General features: G+C 43.9%; 2 protein-coding genes across 2 annotated transcripts in view; one reads left to right on the forward strand and one right to left on the reverse strand.

Annotated features, from left to right (window-relative positions):
* Window positions 1–246: 246 nt before the first annotated feature.
* Window positions 247–4,980, reverse strand: NCBP2 (nuclear cap binding protein subunit 2). Its single transcript, XM_056859810.1, has 4 exons — window positions 4,894–4,980; window positions 2,908–3,089; window positions 1,095–1,233; window positions 247–433 (listed from the first exon to the last, which is right to left on the reverse strand). Exons 1-4 carry the CDS (start codon window positions 4,978–4,980, stop codon window positions 335–337), a joined length of 507 nt encoding a protein of 168 aa, XP_056715788.1. The 3' UTR covers window positions 247–334.
* A 1,196-nt stretch (window positions 4,981–6,176) lies between these two features.
* The window catches only part of TEX11 (testis expressed 11), a 37,502-nt gene continuing 17,474 nt past the window's right edge, over window positions 6,177–26,204 (forward strand). Inside the window, exons 1-15 of the mRNA XM_056859013.1 lie at window positions 6,177–6,189; window positions 6,575–6,696; window positions 9,716–9,800; window positions 10,499–10,578; window positions 11,507–11,587; window positions 11,681–11,800; window positions 12,614–12,694; window positions 12,847–12,932; window positions 14,600–14,657; window positions 14,784–14,879; window positions 17,273–17,354; window positions 17,845–17,923; window positions 18,549–18,700; window positions 19,187–19,272; window positions 25,461–25,598. Coding sequence (XP_056714991.1) covers window positions 6,177–6,189; window positions 6,575–6,696; window positions 9,716–9,800; window positions 10,499–10,578; window positions 11,507–11,587; window positions 11,681–11,800; window positions 12,614–12,694; window positions 12,847–12,932; window positions 14,600–14,657; window positions 14,784–14,879; window positions 17,273–17,354; window positions 17,845–17,923; window positions 18,549–18,700; window positions 19,187–19,272; window positions 25,461–25,598 — 1,359 coding nt within the window. The remainder of the gene's footprint in view (window positions 6,190–6,574; window positions 6,697–9,715; window positions 9,801–10,498; window positions 10,579–11,506; window positions 11,588–11,680; window positions 11,801–12,613; window positions 12,695–12,846; window positions 12,933–14,599; window positions 14,658–14,783; window positions 14,880–17,272; window positions 17,355–17,844; window positions 17,924–18,548; window positions 18,701–19,186; window positions 19,273–25,460; window positions 25,599–26,204) is intronic.

The following is a 26,204-nucleotide window of genomic DNA, read 5'->3' on the forward strand; positions in this document are numbered from 1 at the left end:
AGTGCAAAGAGACATTCAAATTCCACAGGCCAATGTGTCTTCTGACATAATCCAGCTCAGACAAAGATTCTGACAACATTTGGATTCCTTGGCCCTGTGCCTCAGATACTGCAGAACAAGCACATACCCCTGGAAGAAGTCACCCGTGTTAGCCAGAGCGAGATGCCCTCAAGGGCAGCTAGAACTGCAGACTGCCAAGAATGCTGTCAAACTATCACCTTGTTTCCCTCTGAGTCCAGGGATAGTTCTGCCATCATGAACTACACACACCCAACAGTCCTGGAAGAATCCTGTCTTCCTCTTCTCCCACTCCTGCCCTCAATCCAAGAAGTTGCTAGTAGATCACTGTCTGTTGATTTGTCTTTTGCATCTGAACCATCTTGCCAAAGCCACCTCTTCCAACATCGTATTCTGTCCGGTATTCATCTCGCACCTACAGAGGAAGAAAAACGAGCAACCAAGTCATGGATACATGCTCAGAACTATCAGTTTAAGTTGGTGTCATGAGGGTTTTTTTTTCACCTCACCAAAGCCACAGGTGCCTATACAGACGATAGCCTGAAATTTTTAATAATGAATTTGTCAGAGCTCAAGTTGGCATTGTTTTAGAACAATCTCGAAGAAAAGCATCCTGTTCCTTTAATAGAGGTTTAATGTGTGGAAATGAGCAGTTGAAGCTTCTCATGGCATACAGGTATGTAACATCACCTAGTAAATAACATCCCATTAATCTTCTACTAAAGAGACAGAACATATTTCTCCAGGCAAGCTTACAAGCTTACTTAGAAGTCTCCCATGAGACAATTCTACTGAGAACAAAGTTAGCTCTCTGGCCTGGAAGAACTAGGACCCACAGCTATTCAATTTCACACTCTTGTCTCTGCTGCAGTTTCCAATCCAGGTCTTAATTTTGAAAACACCATTTATGACAAGCCTACTTATTGCACTAGCTAGACATTTATTGGCATACCTTAGTAGGCAGCCCCATCCTGAGAACTTGGAGCACAGCACATATCCAGACAAAAATCAGAACCAGTCCAGCCAAATATCTGCTGGATTCCTCAAACTTATCCCACAAACCTCGTGTTCCTTACCTGGCCTCCTGTCTTCCCACGGCCAAACTGCCGTCCTTCCTTGTACCCGGTATCCCAGTCTGTTCGGATGATGCGGTCATCCAGCCGAGTTCCATTGATGAACCGCATAGAATGCTCAGCATCTACTCTAGTGTAGTATCTGGAATATTACTATAAGGAAAGACTCATGGGACCATTTAAAGAGCTGGTGCTGGCTGGCCCAAGCTAAAGAGAAGACAGGAGGAGAGCCAGAGATCCCCAAAGCTCCCATCCCCCAATCAAAAGTCAATTGGTTCACATGAACACATGACGCTACCTTATACTGAATCAGATACTTGGTCCATTGAAGTCAGTATTGTTTACTCAGACCAGCAGTGACTCTTCGGGGTCTCAGATAGAGGTTCATAACTTTTTCCCATGATCCAGAGAATACTAAGTACAATACAATGCTGTTTCACTGTTAAAGCTAAGCAAGTCTATCAGCCTGGATACTACTTCAGAGCCCCACCTGTCACCAATTTTGAAGGAAGAATATGTAAATAGATTCAAGAAACCTTTACTTCAACATGCTAGTTCATTCAGTCTCACCTACAATTAGAAGTGTTACAGCCCAGTCACAGAAATACAAGGCATCACACAGTTAAAAAGGTAAAGGTCCCCTGTGCAAGCACCAGGTCATTCCTGACCCATGGGGTGATGTCACATCCCGACGTTTACTAGGCAGACTTTGTTTACGGGGTGGTTTGCCAGTGCCTTCCCCAGTCATGTTCCCTTTACCCCCAGCCAGCTGGGTACTGATTTTACCAACCTCGGAAGGATGGAAGGCTGAGTCAACTTTGAGCCGGGTACCTGAAACCAACTTCCGTTGGGATCGAATTCAGGTCGTGAGCAGAGCTTGGACTGCAGTACTGCAGCTTACCACTCTGCACCACGGGGCTCCTATGATTACACAGTTAGGCTATTATATAACAAAGGCACAGAAAGACCAGACCTTGTGACCACTAGGGAACCTGGATTTAGGTGTTTCAAACTGCTCCAAGAACCAATTTTTAAAATGAAAAATAAGACTTCAAATAGGTACACAACAAATAGTGCAACTGGGAGGCACTGTTCTGCGGTGGTTCCAAACTTACCTCCAGAGTGTGGTGCTGGGGGACTGCAGCATGCCCTGGTAACAGCTAGATTAGATTACTGCAATGCATTCCATATGGGGCTGCCATTGAAGATTGTGGAGGCTACAGCTGGTACAAAATGCTGCAGCCAGAGGGTTAACTGGAGAGGGTAGTAGGGAACACTCCAGTCTTGTTCCACCCACACTGGCTTCCAATTTGCTTCTGGGCTCAGTTCAAGGTCCTGGTATTGACTTTTATAACCCTGCCCGGTATGGGACCAACATACCGTAAGGACTACCTTCTTCCATACGAACCTACCCACTCACTCCAATAATCCTTGGAGGCCCCACTTTTGTTGCCCTTGCCATCCGAGTCTACACAGGTGACAACCCAAGAAAGGGCCTTCTCCATCATGGCACCAAAATTCTGGAACTTCCTCTCCAGGGAGATTCATGTCCTTCTCTATTGGTGTCTTTCACCAGCACTTAAAGACTTTTTTGTTTCATCTGGTATACCCCAATAATGTTTTTTGGCCCTCCTAATGTTGTTTATGAGTTTTTAATTATACTTTATATTCTTAATTATACTTTATATTCTTAACTGTGGTTTAGTTGTACAAATGTTTTTATGTTCACCGCCTTTTGGACCCTGCTAGGGTGAAAAGCCGGCTAAAATGTTTTTAATAAACAACAGCAAACAATTAAATCAAAGGCCAAGGATACTCCACAAAGCAGAAGCCACATGGGGTTTTCTTCACCCTGTCAAGCCCCATGATGATGCGCTTGACATCCCCACACTTGGAAAAGAGCTCATGGATTTGCTCCTCTGTGGTATAGAAGGACAGATTGCCTACATAAAGTGTGGTAGCGTGCTTCAGAACCTTCTTCTGCTCGGAATGGCTGCCCTGGGAAAAGGACAGGGGGGGGGGAGAAACAGTGTCACATACTTTCCGTTTATAGCATCACTGAGCACCAAATGTGTTATTCACTGTAGAAGAGGCAGAAATAATTTGGCTACATACATAAAGGTTACCCAAGTAAGATAAAGGTTGAGGAAAAGGCTAGCATTAGCAAACAACCAGTGTGTGTGTGTGTGTGGGGGGGGGAGAACCATTTGCCAGCAACGCATAGCAAACTATAGCACCAATCTTTCAGTACCAATGGACTAGATTAGGCAAAACAGAACCGAAGATATACTCCCAGTGCCTTCATGAGACAAGGACAATCTATCGAGACATTTTCTGATACTCAGATCTGGGAATACATCTTCCATAAATCTAGAACATTAAGAGCTAGGCTATGTGTGTGTGTGTGTGTGTGTGTGTTAAGTGCCATCAAGTTGCTTTCAACTCATGGTGACCCTATGAATCATTGTCCTCCAAAACGTCCCGTTGTTAAAAGCCTTGCTCAGGATTTGCAAACTGAGGTCCCTGGCTTCCCTGACTGAGTCAATTTCAATACCTTTATTGGCATACCACCTTGATTGAGTCAATACATCTTATGTTGGGTCTAGCCAGTTCAAAGACACCTTATTAGTAATGCAAGATGCGCCAATCGTCCCAAATTAAATACACTGGGGGGGAAATCCCAGCTGCCTAGTCACTCCCAAATTTAAAATAGTTATTTACTAATACTAGCTCCTACAATCAACTGGCACATAGGATTTTTCTAGTATTTCCCACCCCAGCAACACCGGTAATGGGGGAATGTGTCCTAAAATCATTTTACCATATTAATTATATCATAGCACTCCTGTGCCATCACATCCACAGAGACCAGAATGGCCTTTTTTTGTGCCGTCAAGTCAAAGCTGACTTATGGCAACCCCATAGGGTTTACTACCTACATTTCCATGTCACAAAGGTAGTAGTACATCACCCCTCATGGGCTGAAAAGGAAGCTTTATGCCTCCCAAATTTTAATTCTGCTCTGCTCAAGATCAATATTGTTGTGTGGATTTGCAGCTAATTCTACCCATATGCTCTACCATTTTAGCCACAGGGTCATATTAACCAGCCTCTACAAGCTATGCAGGGCCTCTCCATCTTACCCCACCTCATCTCTCTTCTCCAGGTCTACGCTGAGCATCCCTTATCTCTAGCAATGTCAGCTCCCATTTGTTTTATTACTTATTTAGAAAATTTCTATGCCACCTCTACACAGCACTTGTTCGAGCCGCTTTCCTAGATTTCCAACTCCACAAACAAGATGCCCTGTTAGCAGAGGAAAAAGACAAGCAAAGCTCCACCTCTAAAAAAGTGGCATAAACAAAAGGCTGAGGGCGTTCTAGTTGTCCTCTACGTGGGCCTGCCAACTCTGGGCCAGGAAATTCCTGAAGATTTGGGGGTGGAGAGTGGGGAGTGCAGGGTTTGTGGGGAAAGACATCAGTAGATATTAAGCTACAGAGTTCCCCTCTCCAAAGCAGCCATTTTCCCTCCAGATAAAGTGCTCTCTGTAGTCGGGAGACCAGCTGTAATTCTGGGAGATCTCCAGGCCCTACCTGGAGGTTGGCAACCCTATCTCTACAAAGAACCAAAGAGTTGTTTTTTTTTTTAAATGGACCCGAAAGCGAGGGCGACTCCAAACATGTACAAATGGCCTTACCGTGTAAGGAGGAATGGCAGAAAACGCCTGACCACGTACAAAGCATCCCCCTCCCCCGGGGATGTACCTTAGACTGAACCCCCCTCCAGCCTCTCCTTTTCCTACCTGAAAGCGCTGGTCGCGGTAACGGCTGATTTCGCAGTACGAGTCGCTATTCAGCCTTCGCAACGTCGTGCTCAGAACCCCCGACATCTTGACGAGTCCCGCTTACAAACTATTCACAATCGGCTTCAAGCAGGCCTTTCAAATAATTGGTTGCAGCGCCTGTCAATCACAATATTGACAGGCCGGAGACGGCCCCTGATTGGCTTTTCTTGGGTTCCGTAGGTAATGTCATTCCTCCCGGCGACCGGAAGAAATGACATCACCTACGGAGCCCAAGAAAAGCCAATCAGGGGCCGTCTCCGGCGCAGGGTGGCCTTGTCGCAGGGAATGCTGGAGGTTGTAGGCTTTTCGAGTTATAGTGCGCGCATGCTCCCTTCCGTTACCTTCTCAGCTTGCCTAAGGAGACGCGGGAAGGAGTGGGGGGAGGGGGCGTGGTGCAGTTTGGGCGGGAACCTTCGTTCCTGAGAGACAGCGAAGCGGGATTGTGGGAGGTCGAAACCATCCGGGGGTGGGGGAGGGGAGAAGTCTCTACGCGATTGTAGTTTCACCAGTGTGAGGAAAGGTTTTGGTGGAAATCTCTCGTTTCATTTTGAATTTTTCATGCCCCGCCCTTCTTAAAAACAGCCCCGAGGCAGGTCAGATTGAACGTGGAAAAAGAAATCAATGGAACAATGACTAAAACATGGCCGTCATAAAAAGAAAGGAAGGATGTAGAACAGGCGGTAGTCTGAGGCCTGGTTGACACATGCAAGGGAATGAGATGATGAACCATTACACTATTTCAGTCTGGAATCTTTCTTTACATTAAAAAAAAAAAAAACCTAAGTGCAAATAGCGCAAGAAGAAGAAAGTTTCTACCCTTCTCTTTGTTTGCTGCTCTGGTTTTCTATTTGTAGGATTTCTTTTGACAAGAGAGAACATTAATAGTACAGTGCATTTTGGTCCCTCATTTTTACCTTGCTCGCCTGCATGCGTGAACTAAGAAAGAATCTGAGGGAAGGGTAAGAGAAGGTAACTTAGAGGCAGACAGAGGAGACAATGGAGGAGCTTCACATTTTGACATGAATTAATTATCCTTTTTTTGTTTTGTTTTTTCGGCTTCAGGCCTCTCATAACATTTGGTAATGGATGGGACATACCGCAGGGACAGATGCAATTAGTATCTGGAGGGAAAGATAATGGAGAAATTCAAGCTGGGACAACACTTGTGAACTATAATAATTAAACTTCCTTGTTTTTAAAGGGCTTTATTCGGAATCAGAAGGATGGAGGGGAAAAATTTAATGGAAATCAAAGGTAATCAGCAGTTTGGATCCCATGCCCTAAGCAAAATAACTGATTTGCACATTGAATACTGAGGGCACCGTCTACCACTTTAGTGTGCTTTCTTGTACTCTTCAGCAAAGCTTGTGCAGGAGATGTTCCCAGTGAATTACCCTGACATCTTGAGTCTGCAAGAGTATGGATAACTCAGTGAAAGCATAACATGTTGTATTTCTCCCACAATGATATTTGTATTATTTTCTTTCACTCATAAAGAAGCAAACTGCCTAGGCTGTGGAATTTCAAAGATAACAGGTGATCAATCTGTTAAACTTCCCTTTCTCTCTTGCAGTTTATTTTGCTGCTGAAATAAAATATTACCTTTTACTTGTTTTTTTTGGGTTTTTTTCCCTTTCAGAACTTATTCAAGAATTGATGAAAAAAGAAACTCAATGTAATGTATCAGAAGACATTGAGAAACTGTTCAGTGAGATAAAAAACATGAATCAGGAAAGTGGGAATGAGAGTCAAAAGGCCCAGGTAAAAACAGAGAAGGGAGATTGCTGTTTAAATATAAGTGGCACCAAAATGACACCAAAAAAGCCCAATATAAATGTGACTGATTATCATTGATCAGTTTGACTCGCATAGGTTGGTATTCATAGTTATGGTGGTTAAGATTGTGCTCCAGATAAGTGTGATAAAGAGTAGTAATTAACTCACATAGGTACAGTTGTGTCCAATTATACCAACAGCTGGAGTTATTGAGAATAGCTCACAAAGAGATCAGCAATCAGAACAGCAAATGGAGTCTTCCAAGGATTCCTCTCTTACCCATCAATGAAGAATGGGGGAGCAAAGGAACTCATCCTGGATGTGCTTACAACTCCCACAGCATCAGGTGGAGAAACCTGAAGAAGAAGAAAAAATGCACAATCTTGTCAGCCCAACATCTACAGTTACTGGAAGAGGGTCACAGTCCTCTGGACAGCAATTTTCAATCAAACGGAAATAAAATATTTCATAACATAATTTGAAAATATAGAAAAGAGTGTTGTGCCACCTTAAAAACCACATATTGAAGTATGAGTTTTGGCTGGAGCTCGCTTCATCAATATCTCTAATTCTAAACATGGTGTGGATGGATGCTTAAATACTAAAATTGGAGCCATGGACAAACGAGACAGATCTTTTTACAAATCAGAGAAAAGCCCCAGGTTTGCAGAAAAATCTGAAATTTTTAAAAAAGGGTTTTAAAAAAACCCCTCCAAAATAATAGAAGCAATGTTTGGCCCTTTAAGAAACAAACGTCCTCAGTGGCTGCTTCTTGGCAACCATCACAGTACTGCCAGCCTTCCAGCCTTGGTTTCTGACAGTTAAAGACGGGATAGCAAAGGGCCCTTTCCAGGGCTGTTTCAGCCTTTAAGGGAGGATTCATGGGGCCAGGCCTTATAGCAACCACTGGATCACTTGCAGCCAGTTGACTTGCATGATTCACTCCATGAAAGCCAATGTGGTGGGTGGTTAGAGTTTTGGACTAGAATCTGGGACAACCAGGTTTGAATTCCCATTCTGCTATTTTAGGCTTTCTCAGCCTAACCTACCTCATAGGCAGTAGAAAATAGCAAGAGTCCAGTAGCACCTTAAAGTCTAACAACATTTCTGGCAAGATATGAGCCACAGCTCACTTCTTCAGATACTGAAGTGAATCGGAAGGTATGAGAAGAAGTTACCTGTGACTCACGAAAGCTCATGTCCTGCCAGAAATGTTTTTACTCTTTATGGTGCTACTGGGGTCTTGCTCTTTTCTACTGCTACAGACAGACTAACACAGCTACCCCTCGTGATCTACCTCATAGGGTGGTTGTGAGAATAAAATGAACAAGAAGAGAATACTGTAAGATGCTTTGGGTCTGCATTATAGAGAAAGATGGGATATAAATTAAGTAAATTAATAATAAATATAGCTGAAGATGCGGGGGGTAGATAAAAGCTATGTTGGTAGGTGGGTGGGAAGGAGAAAAGGAATCATGAAAAGATTATATGGGGGTTGCTAAGTGGAAGGAAACAAAAATAGTGTGAGGAGGGATATAGGGGAAAGTGATGTGCCCACTGCAAGTCCTTGTGAGTTCCCCACTGTGCAACTGTGTCTGGCTCAGTGCCCAGCACCACGGAACAGCTGGATCTGCACAGTTTTTTAAGGGAGAGGCTGCCAGGGGAGCGAAGGATGGAATGGGGCAGATAAAGGTAGGGTTGGCATATGGGTGGAAAGGAGTAAAGGAAGCAGGAAAAGAGAACAGGATATGGAGGTCTTCAGGGAAGGGAAAGAGGAAATAGTGGGGGAGGGGAAATGAGATGCCCCCCCCCCAGTCCCCCACTTGTCAAAATAAATTCTTAGTTATCAGAGGGTTTATTTCATGCATATACAGGGGCAGCTCAGCCCCACGCGGGGGAGCAACTGCCTATGCCCCGCATAGAGTGAGGAAAAGAAAAAAGAGCAGACTCCTGCCGCTACCACTCACACCCTTCCAGTCCTGGGCTCAGGGAGTGGCCCACAGCTGCTGCTTGTGCCTGCTCCATCTGAGGCTCAGGCATCCAGATTCTGGCCATGGTTCTGCCTGTTGCTTAGCCTCAGCAGGTGAATTTGATGGGGGCTCCCAGTGGAGGGTGGCAGTGATTCTGGGGCCCCATTCCTGACTTATCCAGGGCCCCAGAACCACTAAGACCACTCCTGTGCATGTGATGAAGTGGACTATAGCCTACCTAAAGAAAGCATCCTTTTAAATAAACCGGTTGGTTTTTAAGGTGCCGTAAGACCCTCTTTTGTTTTTGCTGCAACCGATTAACACCTGGCCCCACTGGAATTCCTGATTTGGACATGGTCCAGCTAGGGTGTAATGGAATATATAAGCCACATTCTGAGATACAACCTCTACACGTAGTTTTCTCTCTTGTTACTGGAGCCATTTCCCCCATGTTATAGTGAACCTAGTCCATTGTCCCCCTGGGTCTCAAGCAGTGAAGCAACAGCTTCTATGTTCTTCCATCTCTCTGAAAAAAAGATGGATTTCTGCTTCATAAGATGACTCCTTTTGTACCATGATGACTGAGGCCTGGTCCAGCTACAACAAAGAGATTGACAACTGTTATGACAGCCTTTTAATGTATTCCATCCTTAACATTGGTGTTAAAGTTCATATTGTCAAATATACTTAAGGCTAGAATACATATAAAATTAGGAGCTGACATGATGTAGCTGCGTATGTTAACACATGACAGCAACAATAATCCTTGGTGACAATTCAGAGGGAAGTCATACGGTCTATTCTGTTTGTTATAGTTCTCTCAAATTATCATTCCAAAACCTTATGTGGATATCATAATGAAGCTACAACAATGGGATGTTTAACAAGATCCCATTTCATATCTTCCCCTTTTAAAAACTGCCTGATGTTAAAATTAAATAAACATACTTCTACAGCTCCAGTTACTGGTATGCTTTTCCTATTAAAAATGTCATATGAAGTTTAAGAAGGTCTGTGTTTTTCTTTTTTGGTAGCTTGAAGAAAGTGTTGTCAACTTATGGAACTGGACTGTGATGAGGAAAATGGGCCCCACTATCAGTGATCTCCAAAGAATTAAGTGTATGTTTGAGTTCAAAAGCAAAATGTTTTTGTTTTGGCATTTGTGTAAATTTGGCATTTGTGCACACCTCTTTGCAAACGAACAGGTGTGATATCCATACTTTGTAACCAGGATGTGTTCTTTGCAGTGTATTTGTTTGTATTTTATTTAAAATACTTACACCCTTTCCTCCTGAAAAAGACAGGGGTCCAGTGCAGATTACAAAATATACATATGAGGCATTTAAAAATAAAAACCCTACATGTATCATTCATCATCCTATCAGCAGAAACAGCTCAACATTTCATTGTTCTTAGAGCAAATTTAACAAAGAGCTTTCTGAAGCAGTGTTGCCTTGCAGTGTTTTCTAAAAATCAAGAGGAAAGGTATAAAGGATCATCCTCTTGTAATGTCAGTACTGGAGGGGAAATGCAGGAATCTTACAAAATTTAGGGTTCCCAGGCAGCCTCTTGATTCTACCATCCTCCCAAGCCAAATGCTTTTGCATGAACATGAACATCATAGTACAGTATCTTGTTTCATAAGTGCAGCATATGCCAGCTGTAGGTGATGACTTTCTTGTTCAGCATGCTCAAGGTCCTCATAATAGTGAATACTGTGTTTTTATACTGCAACACAGAATCTTGTTCTCATAACCTCCACTTAGGTTGGAGTTAGAGGTAAGCAGCCAACATTTATGTACATTGTCTTCTTATAGTGCGCCATGTTGCCTGCAAACTGATGATGCTTTGTGAAGTAAGCGATCCACCTGAGGAGATGTTGCGGAGGCAGATTTTGGTAATTGCAACCCCATTGTATGTATATTCTTTTTGTAGTTGGGTTCTGATTTTAAAAAAATCCTAAGAGGTAGCTCTGAAGTTACAGCAATTCTTCTTTTTTCAGTGTTAGATTTCAGTTTATGCTGTATATCCAGGAGCAGGTTAAAACTGGGCTTGATCTTGTTCTGCACAGAGAAAAAGATTTCAAGTGTCTTTTTAACTGGCAAAGGAAAAACATATATTTGGCTAGACAAATTTCACTTTAAAGGCTGCCAAGGCTTAATAGTAGTAATAATAAACATCTAGAAGCGGGATCCCCAGCCTTTTTGAGCTTGCAGTCACCTTTGGAATTCTGACAAAGATACAACTAAAAATTGGCTGCCACAGGAGGTGGAGCCAACCACAAAATGGCTGTCACATAGGGTTGCCAGGTCTTCCACTATTGTGGGAGACCTCCAACTGGTAGCTCTCAACTCCCATTGCCACTCAATAAGGGTGAGGGAAATGATGCAAAAATTCCAAGTGAACTTGGAAGTGATATCACATCTGTCTAGGATTCAGCAAAAACTCTATGGTTTTTGCAAACACATAGTTTACATTCAGTCATGCTGTAAAGAACTGTGGGGTAAAAGCCTCACCTGGCTCCACTCACTTTCAAAAACACTTGGCAAATGCCAGGAAGAGTGTTGGCCTTGATGCCTACAGTACCACTTTAGGGACTCCAATCTAGAATAATTTGTAATGTTGTATGGAATGTGTTTCAATTCGGATATTTAGAGCTGTTCTAAAATATATTGTTTGCAGTCTTAGATTATTAGTCATACCAGTTGTTGTAAAGACCTATTGGCTTTATTATTCTGTTGTTTATATTTACTAGTTTAGTAGGATTTCACAACAGCCAATGTCGATGATATTTTTAATCCCACATATTTCTTTTTCTGTTCCAGATGGCCATGAAGACTGGAAAAGGGTGGGTGGATGCAGGAAAGCTTACCCTTGCTAATGCATTTCTTGAGATTGCCATGAATGTAAGTTGTAAAGTCTTGTTGACAGTATGTATCTCAGTAAATAATGTGAGTGATACTGCTGTTTGTTAGACTATCATATGCTTTGTTTTGTAGAATCTGGAGAAGCTCTATGCCCAGCTAACAAAAAAAAGCACCAGTGAAGCAGATACTCATACACACAAAGCTGATGTCGAAAAGGATGTATTCAAAGTTCTCTCTTATCAAGCTGAATCTGTATGTTGGTGGAAAAGGCTCTCATTTTCGAACTAGCTTTTAATACAAATTTAGTTTCTTAATGATGGTATCGCTTTACTCTGCTCTGGTTAGACCTCACCTATAGTATTGTGTTCAGTTTTGGGCACCGCGATTTAAGAAGGATGTAGACAAGCTGGAACGTGTCCAGAGGAGGGCAACAAAGATGGTGAGGGGTCTGGAGACCAAGCCCTATGAGGGAAGGTTGAAGGAGCTGGGTATGTTTAGCCTGAAAAGGAGAAGACTGAGAGGGGATATGATAACCATCTTCAAGTACTTGAAGGGCTGTCATAGAGAGGATGGTGCCAAGTTATTTTCTGTTGCCCCAGGAGGTCGGACCAGAACCAACGGGTGGAAATTAAATCAAAAGAGTTTCTGTCTAGACATTAGGAAGAATTTTCTAACAGGTAGAGCAGTTCCTCAGTGGAACAGGCTTCCTCGGGAGGTGGTAAGTGCTCCTTCCCTGGAGGTAAGTGCTCACTTCCCTGAAGTGGTCCTTCCCTGGAGGTTTAAGCAGAGGCTAGATGGCCATCTGTCAGCAATGCTGATTCTATGACTTTAGGCAGATCATGAGAGGGAGGGCATCTTGGCCATCTTCTGGGCATGGAGTAGGGGTCACTGGGGGTGTGTGGGGGAGGTAGTTGTGAATTTCCTGCATTGTGCAGGGGGTTAGACTAGATGACCCTGGTGGTCCCTTCTAACTCTATGATTCTATGCATTTATAAATGCTAATTTAAAAGTGCCCAGTGTGGCCACCTAGGAGCTCACTGGCATTTTCTTCTGTTGCTTTCTCAGGCAGTGGCTGAAGGAGATTTTCAGAAAGCAGTCGTGTGTGTACAGCGCTGCAAAGACATCCTGCTGAGGCTGCCAAAAGAGGTTACTAACTGAGAGATTGTCCTGTTAATGGTGAACTGAAGTGCACTTTGCACTGTTCCATTGCAGTGAAAATTATGGGCAGTGCTACCTTTCTGTATTTATTCCTAATGTTTTTAATGTAGCAAAATGGAAATTACTTTTTTTTATTGTAGAGCTGTTACCTTTCTCTCCTGTGCTATAACTTTGGTGTGGAAACTTATGAACTGAAGAGGTATGAGCAGAGCTCCTTTTGGCTCAGGTAATGTTATGGGAAAAACAGCATAGTTAATAGATGCTTTTCTTGGCCCATTGTCGAGAGAATGCACAATCCTGTCAGATATGCAAGAGACTATTTGAGATCAAAAACATGCACTTGTCTGAACTGAGTAATTTAGCACCATCTAGTGGTTTAAAGTTTCCTCTGGCTGTAAAACACTGGTTCCCAACCGGGGGTCCGTGGACCCCCAGGGGTCCGCGAGAACTAAATTAAGGTCCGCGAAACAAAGTTATAAACCCATAATAAATTAATATTTTCAATTAAAATTTCTCTATTATAAAAATATATATTCAAATATTATTCTAAGTTTAATGTTTAACTAACAGTTATGATTAAAGTTTATTTTCAAATTCTCAGAATTTTTATTTTGAACCTTGGGGTCCCTGCACCGAACAAAAAAGTCCTAGTGGTCCCTGGTCAAAAAAAGGTTGGGAACCACTGCTGTAAAAGGAGTAGTATAACAAAGGTGTGAATTTGAGTGTGTGTGTGTGTGGGGGGGAAACAGCTACGGAGTGGGGTATTAATGAAGCAAAGAAGCAACAGTAATAGGCAACGTTTAGTGCTCCCCTTCCCCTGCTGCTTTCTCATTCTAAATTACCATCTCCTAAAACCGCTTAAAGAACCTAACCTTTGGGATTTTTGTTATACACATCTGCATGCAATACTGAGGACCAGACTAGACATGACAGCATCCTCATGTTTGCCATGGGGACATCACCATTTTAAAAGGCTGGATCAGGCCCATAGCACGACTGACTGAGGTGCTCTTGTTCCCCTTCCCCATTCCTTTTCAAGTGCTGTCTTGTAAGCTATGTTCATGCAAGTACTCCATCACGTATTTCTTTCTGGGACAAGGAGGAGCAAACAATCTCATTTTATTACAAAATGTTCCTGTGCTGCATGCTAGAGTTTAAGTAGCAGACTTTGTTGCTTACCTGCAAGCAAATCTGCTATCAGAAGCTCCATCTTACCTGTTGAGAAGGCAGGCTGCGTACTCATTAATAAGTAGAAAGCCAACTTCAGGTTTCAAATGTGGGTGCTTGTACATAAACAGATGTGCCCTAGAACATCAGTTCATGTGGGAACTTTGGGGGGGGGGCTTCTGGGATGGTACAAATGGCAGAGTGGGGGCCATACAGCCATGGCCAGGGAGGAGAGAATAAGTGCTCAATGCTTCACTGAGTGATTATTAAATTAAACCTCATTCCCTTCACAATCTTGACATGGCTTATCCATGGCATAATTTGTTTGTTATGGGATGTTGTACGTAAATAGCTGTCGTGGCAAATCTGATACTGTGGAAGTAGGGTGACTTTTATTTCGCACTCTGTAGCAAAATTTTGCTCTTTTGTCTGTTGGAAACAGACAAAAATGATTATTTCAGGTTAATCAGCAGGATGAGATGCTGTAAGCAGGATCTGTATAATTTTACCATAGGATTTATATTTTATGCTGGCCTTTGGCTGTAGTAAAGATGAAAAAATGAATGAATGATACTGTGGAAGAACACCTGATATAGTTATTCTTATGCAGCACGGTATCCTTTGTGAATAAAGCCATGGACTAGTTAGGCCTAACTTGCTTAATTGGCTCGTCCTCTGCTACATGAATGGTCAGCCAATCTTCTGCTAGTTTTACCTCTTTCGCAGCCAGAGCTATGAAATTGGGAAGATGGATAAGAAATATTCACCCGGACAAGAAATGCAGGTAAGGAAGGTAGTGTTGTAAAGTCTTTATAACTTTACTGAGGATTCCCCTTCCCTTCAGAGTTAGAACTTTGGCACATTTACATGAGCCTTTTAAATTTAAATATTAATTTCTTTTAATTTGTAGGCCAAAGTACTGCGGTTACTAGCTACTGTCTATTTCGAGTGGGACTATAAAGAGTATCAAGACAAAGCTCTCAGGGCTATTACCATGGCTAATGAGGTGACGTAGTTTATAACTCTTTGCAAGTCATAATTTAACTGATTTATTTTTCTCTAATTACATGGGTATATTCATTCCTGCTAAGGATGTTGCAGTTAGTGGAGTTAAATCGAGAACAGTATCTTTCCCAAAGCCTGTGTAGAGTGATTGACTTACATCATTAGGCATTTGAGTCTGAAAGATAACTTTTTTACATTGTCCTCTTAAGACTCAGACACAGGCCTTTTATGCAAGGGTTGTTCCCGTCGTGGTCATTCCCCGACTACTTTGGAGCTTCATTTCAATTTTGCATGTATTTTCTGACCTTCAAAAGTCACCTCACTCTCCCCGTGTTTTCAGGGTGCTGCTTTAAGTAAAAAAGGTAAAGGTCCCCTGTGCAAGCACCGGGTCATTCCTGACCCATGGGGTGACGTCACATCCTGACGTTTCCACGGCAGACTTTGTTTGCGGGGTGGTTTGCCAGTGCCTTCCCCAGTCATCTTCCCTTTACCCCCAGCAAGCTGGGTACTTATTTGACCGACCTCGGAAGGATGGAAGGCTGAGTCAACTTTGAGCCGGCTACCTGAAACCGACTTCTGTCGGGATCGAACTCAGGTCATGAGCAGAGCTTTTGACTGCAGTACTGCAGCTTAGCGCTCTGCGCCACGGGGCTCCTGGTGCTGCTTTACCCCGAATTTAAAGTCTGCCTCGATCCCAAATCGAAAGTCGGTCCTGTGCATACTTGTCACTTCGGGTTTTTCTCCCCATGTCCATTCTCACTTCTCCCTGCCACATGTCTGTCCCCCTCATCCAACCCCCTCCCCTCAAAGCCATTATTGAGTGCACTAGCGAGAGAAGCCATGAGGCTGCTTATTTGGCCAATTTCACAGCAAGTGTGGGTCAGTTTCAGATCCAAGGGTTGAGAGAATGCTGAAATAATCACAAATGGTCAGTTTCACAACGAGAGTGGGTTAGTTTCCGTTCTCGGCAGGATGGAACAGAGCCGGGCTGATTTGCCAGGTTCAGGTTTTAGGTATTGACCTTTAAAGCCCTAAACGGTCTGGGACCATCATATCCTTCCTACTATACCCCCAAAGACCTCCCCTTCTGATATACCCCCAAAGAGCAGTGTGGTCGGCTGGTAAAAACTTACTGGTGTTCCCTGGCCCAAAAAGTGTTTGGCTGTCCTCGACCAGAGCCTTTTTCTGTCTGGTGGAACTCTCTATCAAATCAGAACCGGGCCCTGTGGGACCTGGCTTAGTTTCACAGGGTCTGCAAGACTGAGATGTTCCACCAGGCCTATGGCTGAGGACAGCAACAATTCCACTCCAGCTGGCCTCCCTGCCCCAGCCCTTCCTCTTCCTCTTCCCTTTCTTTTCTTCCCCCTCCCTTGATTATTTCTCCCTGCTATTATTATGATTATTATAGGGGCGCCATCTAAAATTTAATCTTAATGCTGATTTTAAATGTTTTAATCTATATGCTTGAGTAATGTATTTATTTTCATTGTATATTTTATCTCATGTTAACCGCCCTGAGCCTGACTTCAGTCAGGAAGGGTGGAGTTTTAAAAAATCAAATAAATAAATAAATAAAAGCTACACTTTCTCAACGTTAGCAAAAATACTAGATCAAACACTCACAGAGTAGTAATGCTAAAACCAAAATACTTGAGAGAACCTGAAAATACTCCATTTCAAAGAGAACAGAATTCCATCAGGCAAAAAAAAAAAAGGGGGGGAGGCGGCATGAATGCAGCCTATATAGAATCAAGAAAGCCCTCCCCAGCCCATTGATGTTTTGTGAAAACACTGTGGAAAGATACCTATTTGGAAAAAATCTTCTGTTGCAAGATCTGCTTGACTAATGATTAGGAAAGTTCCCCCACCCCCAGCCAAATCTGAATTCTGCTTGAACAATCTAAATAACAAGTATTAATTAATGTTGTTAGTTTTCCTGTTTGTTTTGTTATAATAAGAACACTAAGGGCTTTTAAAGGGATTTAAACTGCAAGCATTTTCCTGGACAGGAAATTTAATAAGCTTTTACTGTATTTTGTATGTTTTAATTTTGGGATTGTAAGCTGCCTTGAGTCACAAGGGAAAGGCAGGGTATAGATATCAGTTTGGAATTCTGGTCCTCCTGTATCCCTTCACCTTTTTCCTATTAGTGACCCCAAGCATATTTATTTATTTAAGGGATGCAAACCTGGGTAACTGTCTCATTTAGGATGTTGCTATTAATGTTTTAAATTAGAAGACATTTTGGGATACATATTATGGTAGGCACTGGCTCCTGACGTTCCTTCAGATTTATGAATAGTCTGAGCTGTGACAGCAGCCAGTTAAAAATAACCTGAATCCAACAAAAATAGTTTGGCTGTCAAAATAATGTCTTGATTTCTTGATTTACAGGAGAATTTGCATCCGGCCGGGTTCTTGTTGAAAATTAAAATCCTGCTGAAGGGTTGTGCATCAGATGAAGATGTTGGTTCAGGTGCCATGCTTTATTTGAACTAGTCAGACTCTGTATGAACAGAGCTGAATCTTCTTGATGGGCTGAGGTGGACTTTGAGATGATACTGAAAGTGAATTGTATGAAGCTGAATATTCCCATGCATTAATGGGATGGAAGAAGGGAGGGATTTCTCTTGGCTCAGAGTGAAAAACTCCCACAGCTGCCCTTACGCTAATTTGTAGTTAATTCCTCTTATTAAGAAAAAGTGGAGGGGCTCATCGATTGAAAGACTTCACAAACTCAAAGGAAATTGATAGCAAAGCCTTTGCTGTCACTGAGCAGAGACAATCCTGTCCATCCCTCTGAATCAACTCGTCCTAGCTTTATCACCATAATGTTGCGTGCTTTATTTCCTGGAAATCAAATGTCAATTGTCCATTGCATGTTTCTATACATGGCAAAATATTTGGACTTTATCTCCCCACCACCACCGGTGAGTCAATTAACTTTGCTGATTCCTCCTTTCTAGCTGTTACTGAACTCCTGCACCATAAGTTTTCTCTGGATATCTTCCTGGACACAGCAAAGCTTCTTCTGGAGCATGAGAGGTACAGCGATCTCAAATGGGACCTAATTCAAGCCAGTGGTAGATTCTTGCTAATAAGAACAGCTAAGAGGACAAACAAGGCCAATTCTGATGGGGCTTCTCATGCCCTTCAGTGAGTTCCATTTGGCCCCTATTGTGAACAGTGGTTGGAGGCGACACTGGGCAAAGAATGGAGCTGTGGGATATGTTAGAGGGCAAAAACCACTCTATAAAACAACAGGTACTGGAGTATAGGTTAGGTGGGGGTGATAAGGAATAAAAGATGATGATTATTTAACCCTAAACACTGAGATGCTCAGAACAATTTGAAGAGTAAAATTTGGGGACAAAGACTGGCTAAGTAGTCAGAGGTCTGTGATTTTGTTCATTCAAAGTGATAAGGAGATCTTTCCGAAGTGTCTGAAGTTTGGTTAGGTTGCTGCTGGTAATGTTAAGGAAACTACTTTCAAGAAGATTTGGGCATCATGAAACTTTTGGTATCATATCAGCAGGGACTGACGTTCTTTCTTTATAAAATGGGAAAATGGGTTCTTTGTCACCGAGAAATTAAGTTGTGCTCAGTTGACGTTTCCTTCGAAGTCAACATGTATGTCCAGCTTCTTTTTTTGTGGTCTTTGTATATACAGGGAGGCTATTGGTTTTGAGTTTCTGAAGTCAGTCAGTCAGCTGTTTGAAGGATCCCCAGATGTTGGCAAAGCCATTCTCCTTCACATTGAACTCCTGTTACAGAGAACGAAGGAACCACTTGCCAAGAAAATGATTGAAGACATCATTGCAGGTTGGAGCTGTGCTTATCTACCGTAGATGCTGTATGGCAGTCACAGAGATAAAATTTACATTACGGGGGAGGGCTCATTTCAACCAAGAAAGGTGTGTATGACTTTGCAGTCCACATCTGTGTGTGATCATTATCATTATCACAATTGCACTAGTTTATCAGTACAATGGCCTTAAGATGGGGGTCACTCTGGTTAGGACTTGTCGACTAACACTATAAACTGAAGCATACTTATTTGGAAGTAAATTTTCATGAATTTAGTGGATCATTACACATTTTGAATAAAGTAATTATATTTGTAGAGCCCAGCTTCAGAAATGCATCAGTGGAAATTTTGGCTTTAATTACATAGCTTGAGAGTTTGTGGCAGTATGTACTTAGAGCTATTGGCCCTAATGGAGATTCTGTTTGTGGGCTTGTATATTTGTCTCAGACTAGTAATTTCATATTTAAAAATGGATAAAATGATGAACTTTATATCCTCAGGTCACAATACAGGAAAACAGCTGCCCCCTGGAATAATGGACCATTTGCACCATGTTCTGTGGGACAGAGCTGCCAGAAACTATGAGGTTTGGGGTCCTCTAGTGGTGTTTTTGTTGGTATAAGTTTAAACCCTCCCCAGCTTTCTACCCATTGAGGGTACAGAGATAGGTTTAGTAGGCATGGTGCTAGTTTGAGACATGCAATCAAATATAAAACAGCCCAATCTCTTCATTTTCTCACTTTTCATTATTCTCAAGTCCATGTATCAGTATTTTTCAAGGGCTGTCTATAGTTCTCTTCTCTGAGACTCAGAGGACATCTTATGAGCGGGTGTTTCTCTTCCTATGCTCAGGGATAGGCAGGATCTTAAAGACTTTCACTTCCTGTCCTGTGGTAGAAATGCCCCCTGACTTCCAGTTCTAATCCTGCCTCAGAGGGATAAGCATCATCAAAGCGAGCTCCTGCTAAGCTTTGAGCCAAGCTACCCCATTTCAACCTACCCTTTTTTCCTACTAAAGCCTAAGGTCTACCCTTGTTGTGTCTTCCCTGTCAAGTCTGTACCTTGTTGTCCCGCTTGTGCCCCTGTTGCCTTCCCGACCCGAGCCTGCTCATTTTTTCCCCTCACGGAGGAAAATGGCAGCAATGGAAGAGCGCTCCGGAGATGAACTTCTCTCCGGGGACGAGGCCTTGGACGCAGGACTCCTACCCCTCCGCCGGAAAAAGACGACGGAGGAGGGTGGGGGAAAGAGTAAGCGGCGCAACGAGCCTGAGGCGGCCGCCGGGAGATCAAAGCGCAGGCAGCCGGCCAAAGAAGCAAAAGCAGCCAGGGAAGCTAAAAATGGCGCGAAAAAGGCGCGCGCAGAGGAAACGGCCGCCGAACCTCCCCGTTTGTCCCTGCAAGGTGACGAGGGTGAGTGCTCTCAACCAGCCCGTAATGCCGACCCTGAAGGAGACTCTGCTACGGGCGACGGACCAAGCATAGTAAGAACCTCTCTTTCCCAACTTATGGCGGGGGGGTGGGGGCGAGTGAACAAAACATGATTGCCTTAATGCGAAGGGCCCTCAGGGAAGAGTTTGCCCTCCTTGGAGAATCGTCCTCTAGGGGGCCAGTGAGCTCCAGGGCCTCCTCTCCCTCTAGAAGCTCAGTAAGATCAGAGCGCTTAATGATTTCTGAGCCTGCAGCACAAGGTCCCAGTACTGCCTGGCCAACTAAAGCAGCCCAAAAGGCTCATCCAGCCAATCCGCCCAGGCTATCCCAAGTTGTTCAATCCCAGGAAAATCCTTACCCTGAGGAAGAGAGAGAGGAAGGGGAGTTCTCCTCAGAAGAGGAGCAAGAAGGGGGGACCCAGGGCCAAGACCCCCACCCACGTTTATTTGCAGGGGAGGACTATCAGTCCTTCCTCTGCAAAGTCATGGAAGCCCTTGACTTTCATGAGGATGAGGACACTGAGGCCATCAAGAGCAAGGCAAAATTTAGGGGATCCAAGGAGTTCTTCACTAGACTCCAAACCAAAACAAGATCAGTGCCCTTCCCAGAGTATTTCGAGGATCTGGTTAAGGCTGAATGGCAGAAACCCATGTCTAATAAGCAAATTCCAGCCTCCATAAAAAAGCTGTATACACTGGAGCCTAGAGCCATGACTCTGCTGCAGGTACCACTGGTAGAGGCACCAGTAACAGACCTCCAATCCTCGGGCCTAATCTCGGAGGATGGGGCAGGCAATATAAAGGATCCCCTGGATAAGAAAGTTGATTAGGCAGCCAAAAAGGAACACGAGGCTGCAGCATTGTCTATCCAAGTGTCAGCCACCGCTGCCCTAGTGGCAAGGGCTAGCATAATGTGGATTTGAAAAATCATTGATTTGCTCCCACAGGACAACAAAAGAGTCTTGGACGGTCTCGCACGTCTCTTAAAGGCCTCCAACTTCATGGCCGACGCGACATTGGACTCTATGTCTTTTACAGCTAGATCATTGGCAGCATCCTGTGCAGGTAGGCGAGCTGCCTGGATCAGATCTTGGTTGGCAGATTGTGGGTCTAAGTCCATCCTACTGGGATACCCTTTCGAAGGGGAAAAGTTGTTTAGACCAAAGCTGGACGACATCCTTGTGGAAAACAAGGATAAGAAAAAAGCCTTGCCAAAGTACCTCAAAAAGGATGGGAAACCATCTTTCTCCCATTCCTTTCGTCCCTTCAGGACATCACATTACATGGCATGCCCCAGATCAGATGGGAGGCGAAACTCTTGGAATTCCGGAAGGGGAACCTTCAGGAGAGGATCCAGATTTGGAAAAGGCCCCCGTTTCAACAACCAAGGGGCAGACAAAGCAAGCAGATTTGCTGACAAGCAGTCCAAACAATGACTCCAATCAGGCACCGGTGGGGGGAAGGTTAAAGTTCTTTGCAAAAACCTGGACCTCCTCCACAACAGACGCATGGGTACATCAGCTGATATCCCAAGGTTATACCATCGACTTTCAAAAATTTCCTCTGAATCGTTACCTGGTCTCTCCAGTCTCCCAAAATCCGGACAAGGCCCTCAGAACGCAAGGAGCCATTCAACACCTCCTGGACATTCGGGCAATAGAACACGTTCCTATTCCAGAGCAGTGCACCGGGGTTTACTCCTATTTCTTTACTGTACCAAAAAGGAACGGAGACTGGAGGGCCATTCTAGATTTAAAATTCCTCAACCGGTTTGTTCGAAAAAAGCACTTCAGGATGGAAACCCTCAGGTCCATAGTAGAGGCGCTGCGACCTCAAGCCTATTTAACATCAATAGACCTCACAGAGGCATATCTGCACATCATGATACACCCAGCACATCGCAGATTTCTTCGATTCACGCAGGGACATCTACACCTGCAGTTCCGAGCCCTGCCCTTCGGCCTTACATCTGCCCCAAGGGTCTTCACCAAAGTCCTAGTCAACATCATGGCGGTCTTAAGAGAGCAGGGGATCCATATCTTCCCCTATCTAGACGACATTCTGGTGAGCGCCCCCTCGGAACGAACATCGATACTCCATACAGAGACCGTCATTCAAACCCTACAACAACATGGGTTCCTGGTCAACATGTCCAAGAGCCTCCTGTCGCCAACGCAATCAATACATCACCTGGGGGCCATCATAGATACAACCCAGAACAAAATGTTCCTGCCTCAAGACAAAGTATCCACGTTACAGGCTCTAGCCAGAACCACCATTACTTCGAAATCAACCGGACTATCGTCCCTGGTGAGGCTCCAAGGGCTCATGGTAGCTTGCATCGGCGCGGTACCATGGGCACGATTGCACATGAGGACTCTTCAGTGGTTCCTGAAACCGCATCAAATCCAGATATCCCAGAAGCGGAACCCTCGCCTTACCTTAACGAAGCAAGTCAGAACCAGCCTCCTATGGTGGACCAAGAGATCCAACCTAACCAAGGGCCTCTCATACATTCCAGAAGCCACGACTCAGATCTTTACAGATGCCAGCCTACAAGGATGGGGCGCTACCCTACAACATCACATCGCCCAGGGCCAGTGGACTGCAACAGAAGCCCGTCTACATATCAACAAATTAGAGTTGAGAGCCATACACAAAGCCCTTTTACAATTCCAGCCTCTGCTGAGGAATCAGCACATCCTGATCAGGACGGACAACGTGTCCGCCAAAGCGCATCTGAACAGGCAAGGAGGGTCTCGTTCCTCAAGACCCGTGGGAGCTGCCAAAAACCAGGGACCTTCTACATCAGGGACCCATCCTGCATCCGGACCCAGCGTGGTTAAAACTGACCGCCTGGGCCTTGAAAGGCAGAGGATGCTGAACTTAGGCTATTCTGCTGAAGTAGTATCCACCACGTTGTGCATCTACAGCTTTACCTGGAAGGTTTTTGTCCGTTGGTGTGGGAGAAAACACCTAGATCCTCTTAATATCTCTACGGCTAACCTCCTCAATTTCTTGCAGGATGGCCTACTGCTTAAACTGAGGTCTGCCACCCTTCGCAGGCAGGTGGCAGCTATAGCTATCGTGGTCACCCACCTGGATGGATACCCTACCACTCGGCATCCTCACGTAATCACCTTCTTGAAGGGAGTTTCATACTTAACTCCTCCGACGGTTCACAGGTTCCCCACCTGGAGATTGAACATTGTGCTCAATGCACTGACAAAACCACCATTCGAACCCCTAAAAGAGGTGTCGCTGTCATTCCTGCGTATGAAGGTCATTACCCTAGTTGCAATTACATCAGCAAGAAGGGTGTCAGAGTTAGGTGCCCTTTCATCTAGAGACAGTCTCTGCATATTCCATGCAAAGTCGTCCTTCACCTGGATCCAGCCTTTATCCCCAAGGTAAACTCAACCTTCCACAGACAACAGGAGTTGTCCCTACCATCATTTTGTCCACATCCGGGTCATCCTAGAGAGAAAAACTGGCATACCTTGGATGTAAGGAGAGCTCTCAAAATCTATCTAAAACGAACCAAGCCATTCAGGAGGGCGGAGGCCCTTTTCATTTCTATCAATCCACCAAACAAGGGACTACGAATGACACCTTCAACCATCAGCAAATGCATTAAGCAATGCATTCAACTATGTTACCGACACTCCAATATCCCCTGCCCACAGGGGATCACCGCGCACTCAGTCCGCAATGCGGCGACCTCAGCGGCCTTTGATAAACACACCTCGGTAGAAGAGATCTGCAGAGCGGCAACTTGGGCAAGCCCATCCACCTTTGTTAGGAACTACAAAGTCAACGCCTATGCCTCCACCGATGCGTCCTTCGAGAGAAGAGTTTTACAGCAGGTGGTGGAAGATAACTAATCCCACCCAGAAGTACAGCTCTTGAAAATCCCTCTCATAAGATGTCCTCTGTGTCTCAGAGAAGAGAACGGAGCTTTGGCTTACCTGTGAGGGCTCCTTCTTCTCTGAGTGAAGAGGACATCTTGCCCGCCCAGGGTGAAGATCAACACATTCTAAGCACCACTGCTGAACACCAAGATGCAAATACATATTTGCCGCCATTTATGCTATCCCACGTGTGTTTTCCCAAGTTCTAACACCTTGATTGTTGTCAAGTTGGTTATGGCTACACAGTTGTTTAAATTTGTTGCCGCATATTTTTTCATGTTTAAAATTACTACTGTTATATGTTATATGTGCTTTCTGTCCTAATTTTCTGCTTTGGAAGTCCTCGAACTGGAAGTCAGGGGGCCTTTCTACCACAGGACAGGAAGTGAAAGTCTTTAAGATCCTGCCTATCCCTGAGCATAGGAAGAGAAACACCCGCTCATAAGATGTCCTCTTCACTCAGAGAAGAAGGATCCCTCACAGGTAAGCCAAGGCTCCGTTTTCCATACAGGAGTATAACACATTCAGAAAGGATTGCATGGGACTACTCAGAAACATAAACATGCTCTTTCAAGGTGTCAAGGAAGCATCTTCAAGTTGTGACCTGGCAACGTTCTTTTTTGAATAATTATGCCATATGCAATATATCCTCCAATCTTTCTTCTGCCAAATACTGCTTTAGTCTATGAAGGCTTATGCTGGAATCAAAACACTCAGTCTTACAGCCCATTTCTAAAGGGGGTAGAGCACCGCCTCCTCTGAGGCTTCCCGGCTGCCATGGAGGGGGGGGGGAAGCCTTTAAAATATAAAATAAGGGGAAATGGGGGGAAATTCCCCAATGAAAAAAGCAAGGTGGGGGCCAACGGAGCTCCGTTGCTCACAGACGCAGGCGTATATGCCCCATGCCGGCGTGTTTGCCATGTTAATCCATGATAAAGTGGCACCTACGCCGGCGTGGGATCATGCTGGCTTCTATGGAGATTCAGCACCCTCACCCCCCAGGATTGCAGTCTTATAATCTTTATGTTGCCACAAGACTCTTGTTTTTCTGCAACAGACTATCATGGCTACTTCCCTGATATTTCTACCAATCATCCGTTACTATTTTCCACATTTATGAAGATGATTTCAAAGCACCTAGTATTTGCAAATCAATTTCAGCCACTCTGGCTCTTAATGCACTTTGAGGGTGCCTGTTATTTTTGAAGACTTAGCCTGCTTCTAGAATGTGGTTTCATCTGATACCATCACTCACAGTTAAAAATCCAAAGCAAACATTTGAGTTAATAAAGATGAGAAGAAACTGTGGGATCTCTTATTTGGGCTTAAAAGGGAGCTGCTTCTTTCCCTTTTCCTAATTGCATGCTTGTTCATAACACATAAAGAGCTTGAATTATTCAAAATGCAGTAAGGTAGACATGCTGTTTATTTTGTAGGGGAAAAGGTACTCTGAAGCCCTTTCATGGTACAAGTACTCCCTCAGTTTCTATTCCTCTGGGCAGATGCACCAGAACCTGGCAAAGCTGCAAAGGAATATGGCTGCTTGCTATCTTCATCTGGAGCAGCTTGAAAAGGTATTTCTTTTGAGTGAAATTCTTCTATTCAACCTCAAGCATCTTTCCTCTTTGACATACTTTGTGAATTTGTGAGGATACTTAGTAAATTTGCTTCTATTTAAAGTTGTCTAGGTTGTTTTTTTTTGGGGGGGGGAGAAGTTTTCTTTTGATATTTTCTCTTTACTAATTTAACATTAAAGTTGTGTCAAATCAGTAACAGGAAGGCTGCGGCTCCTACCAAGCGATGTTCACCTTTTAGAGTGGGAGGGGATTCATCAGTGAATACCAAATCTTCCCTAATTATGTGTGGTTGGTAAACTGTAATATTAATTACGTAATCAAAAATGGGGTTTGTGCTGGAATATAATCTTGCAGTAGCTAATAGATTTACAGATAAACCTTGTCACTTGCTTTAGCCATTGCAGAGCACAGAGGGTTGTTCTGCAGCACCTCGTAACTTCATATCCAAGCAAATGTTGCAGCCAGTTCTGCTTTGCTTGTCTAAAAAAATGTTAACATAATTTTGTGACACATTTGCTGGTGAAAACATCCTGGCATTAGAGACAAAGCAGTTTACAAGGATTGGATGATGCTGTCTCAGTGGCTTGTGGGTAATCATGGAAT

The sequence above is a fragment of the Euleptes europaea genome, chromosome 13 (assembly GCF_029931775.1).
Source record: "Euleptes europaea isolate rEulEur1 chromosome 13, rEulEur1.hap1, whole genome shotgun sequence".
Classification (NCBI taxonomy): Eukaryota; Metazoa; Chordata; class Lepidosauria; order Squamata; family Sphaerodactylidae; genus Euleptes; species Euleptes europaea.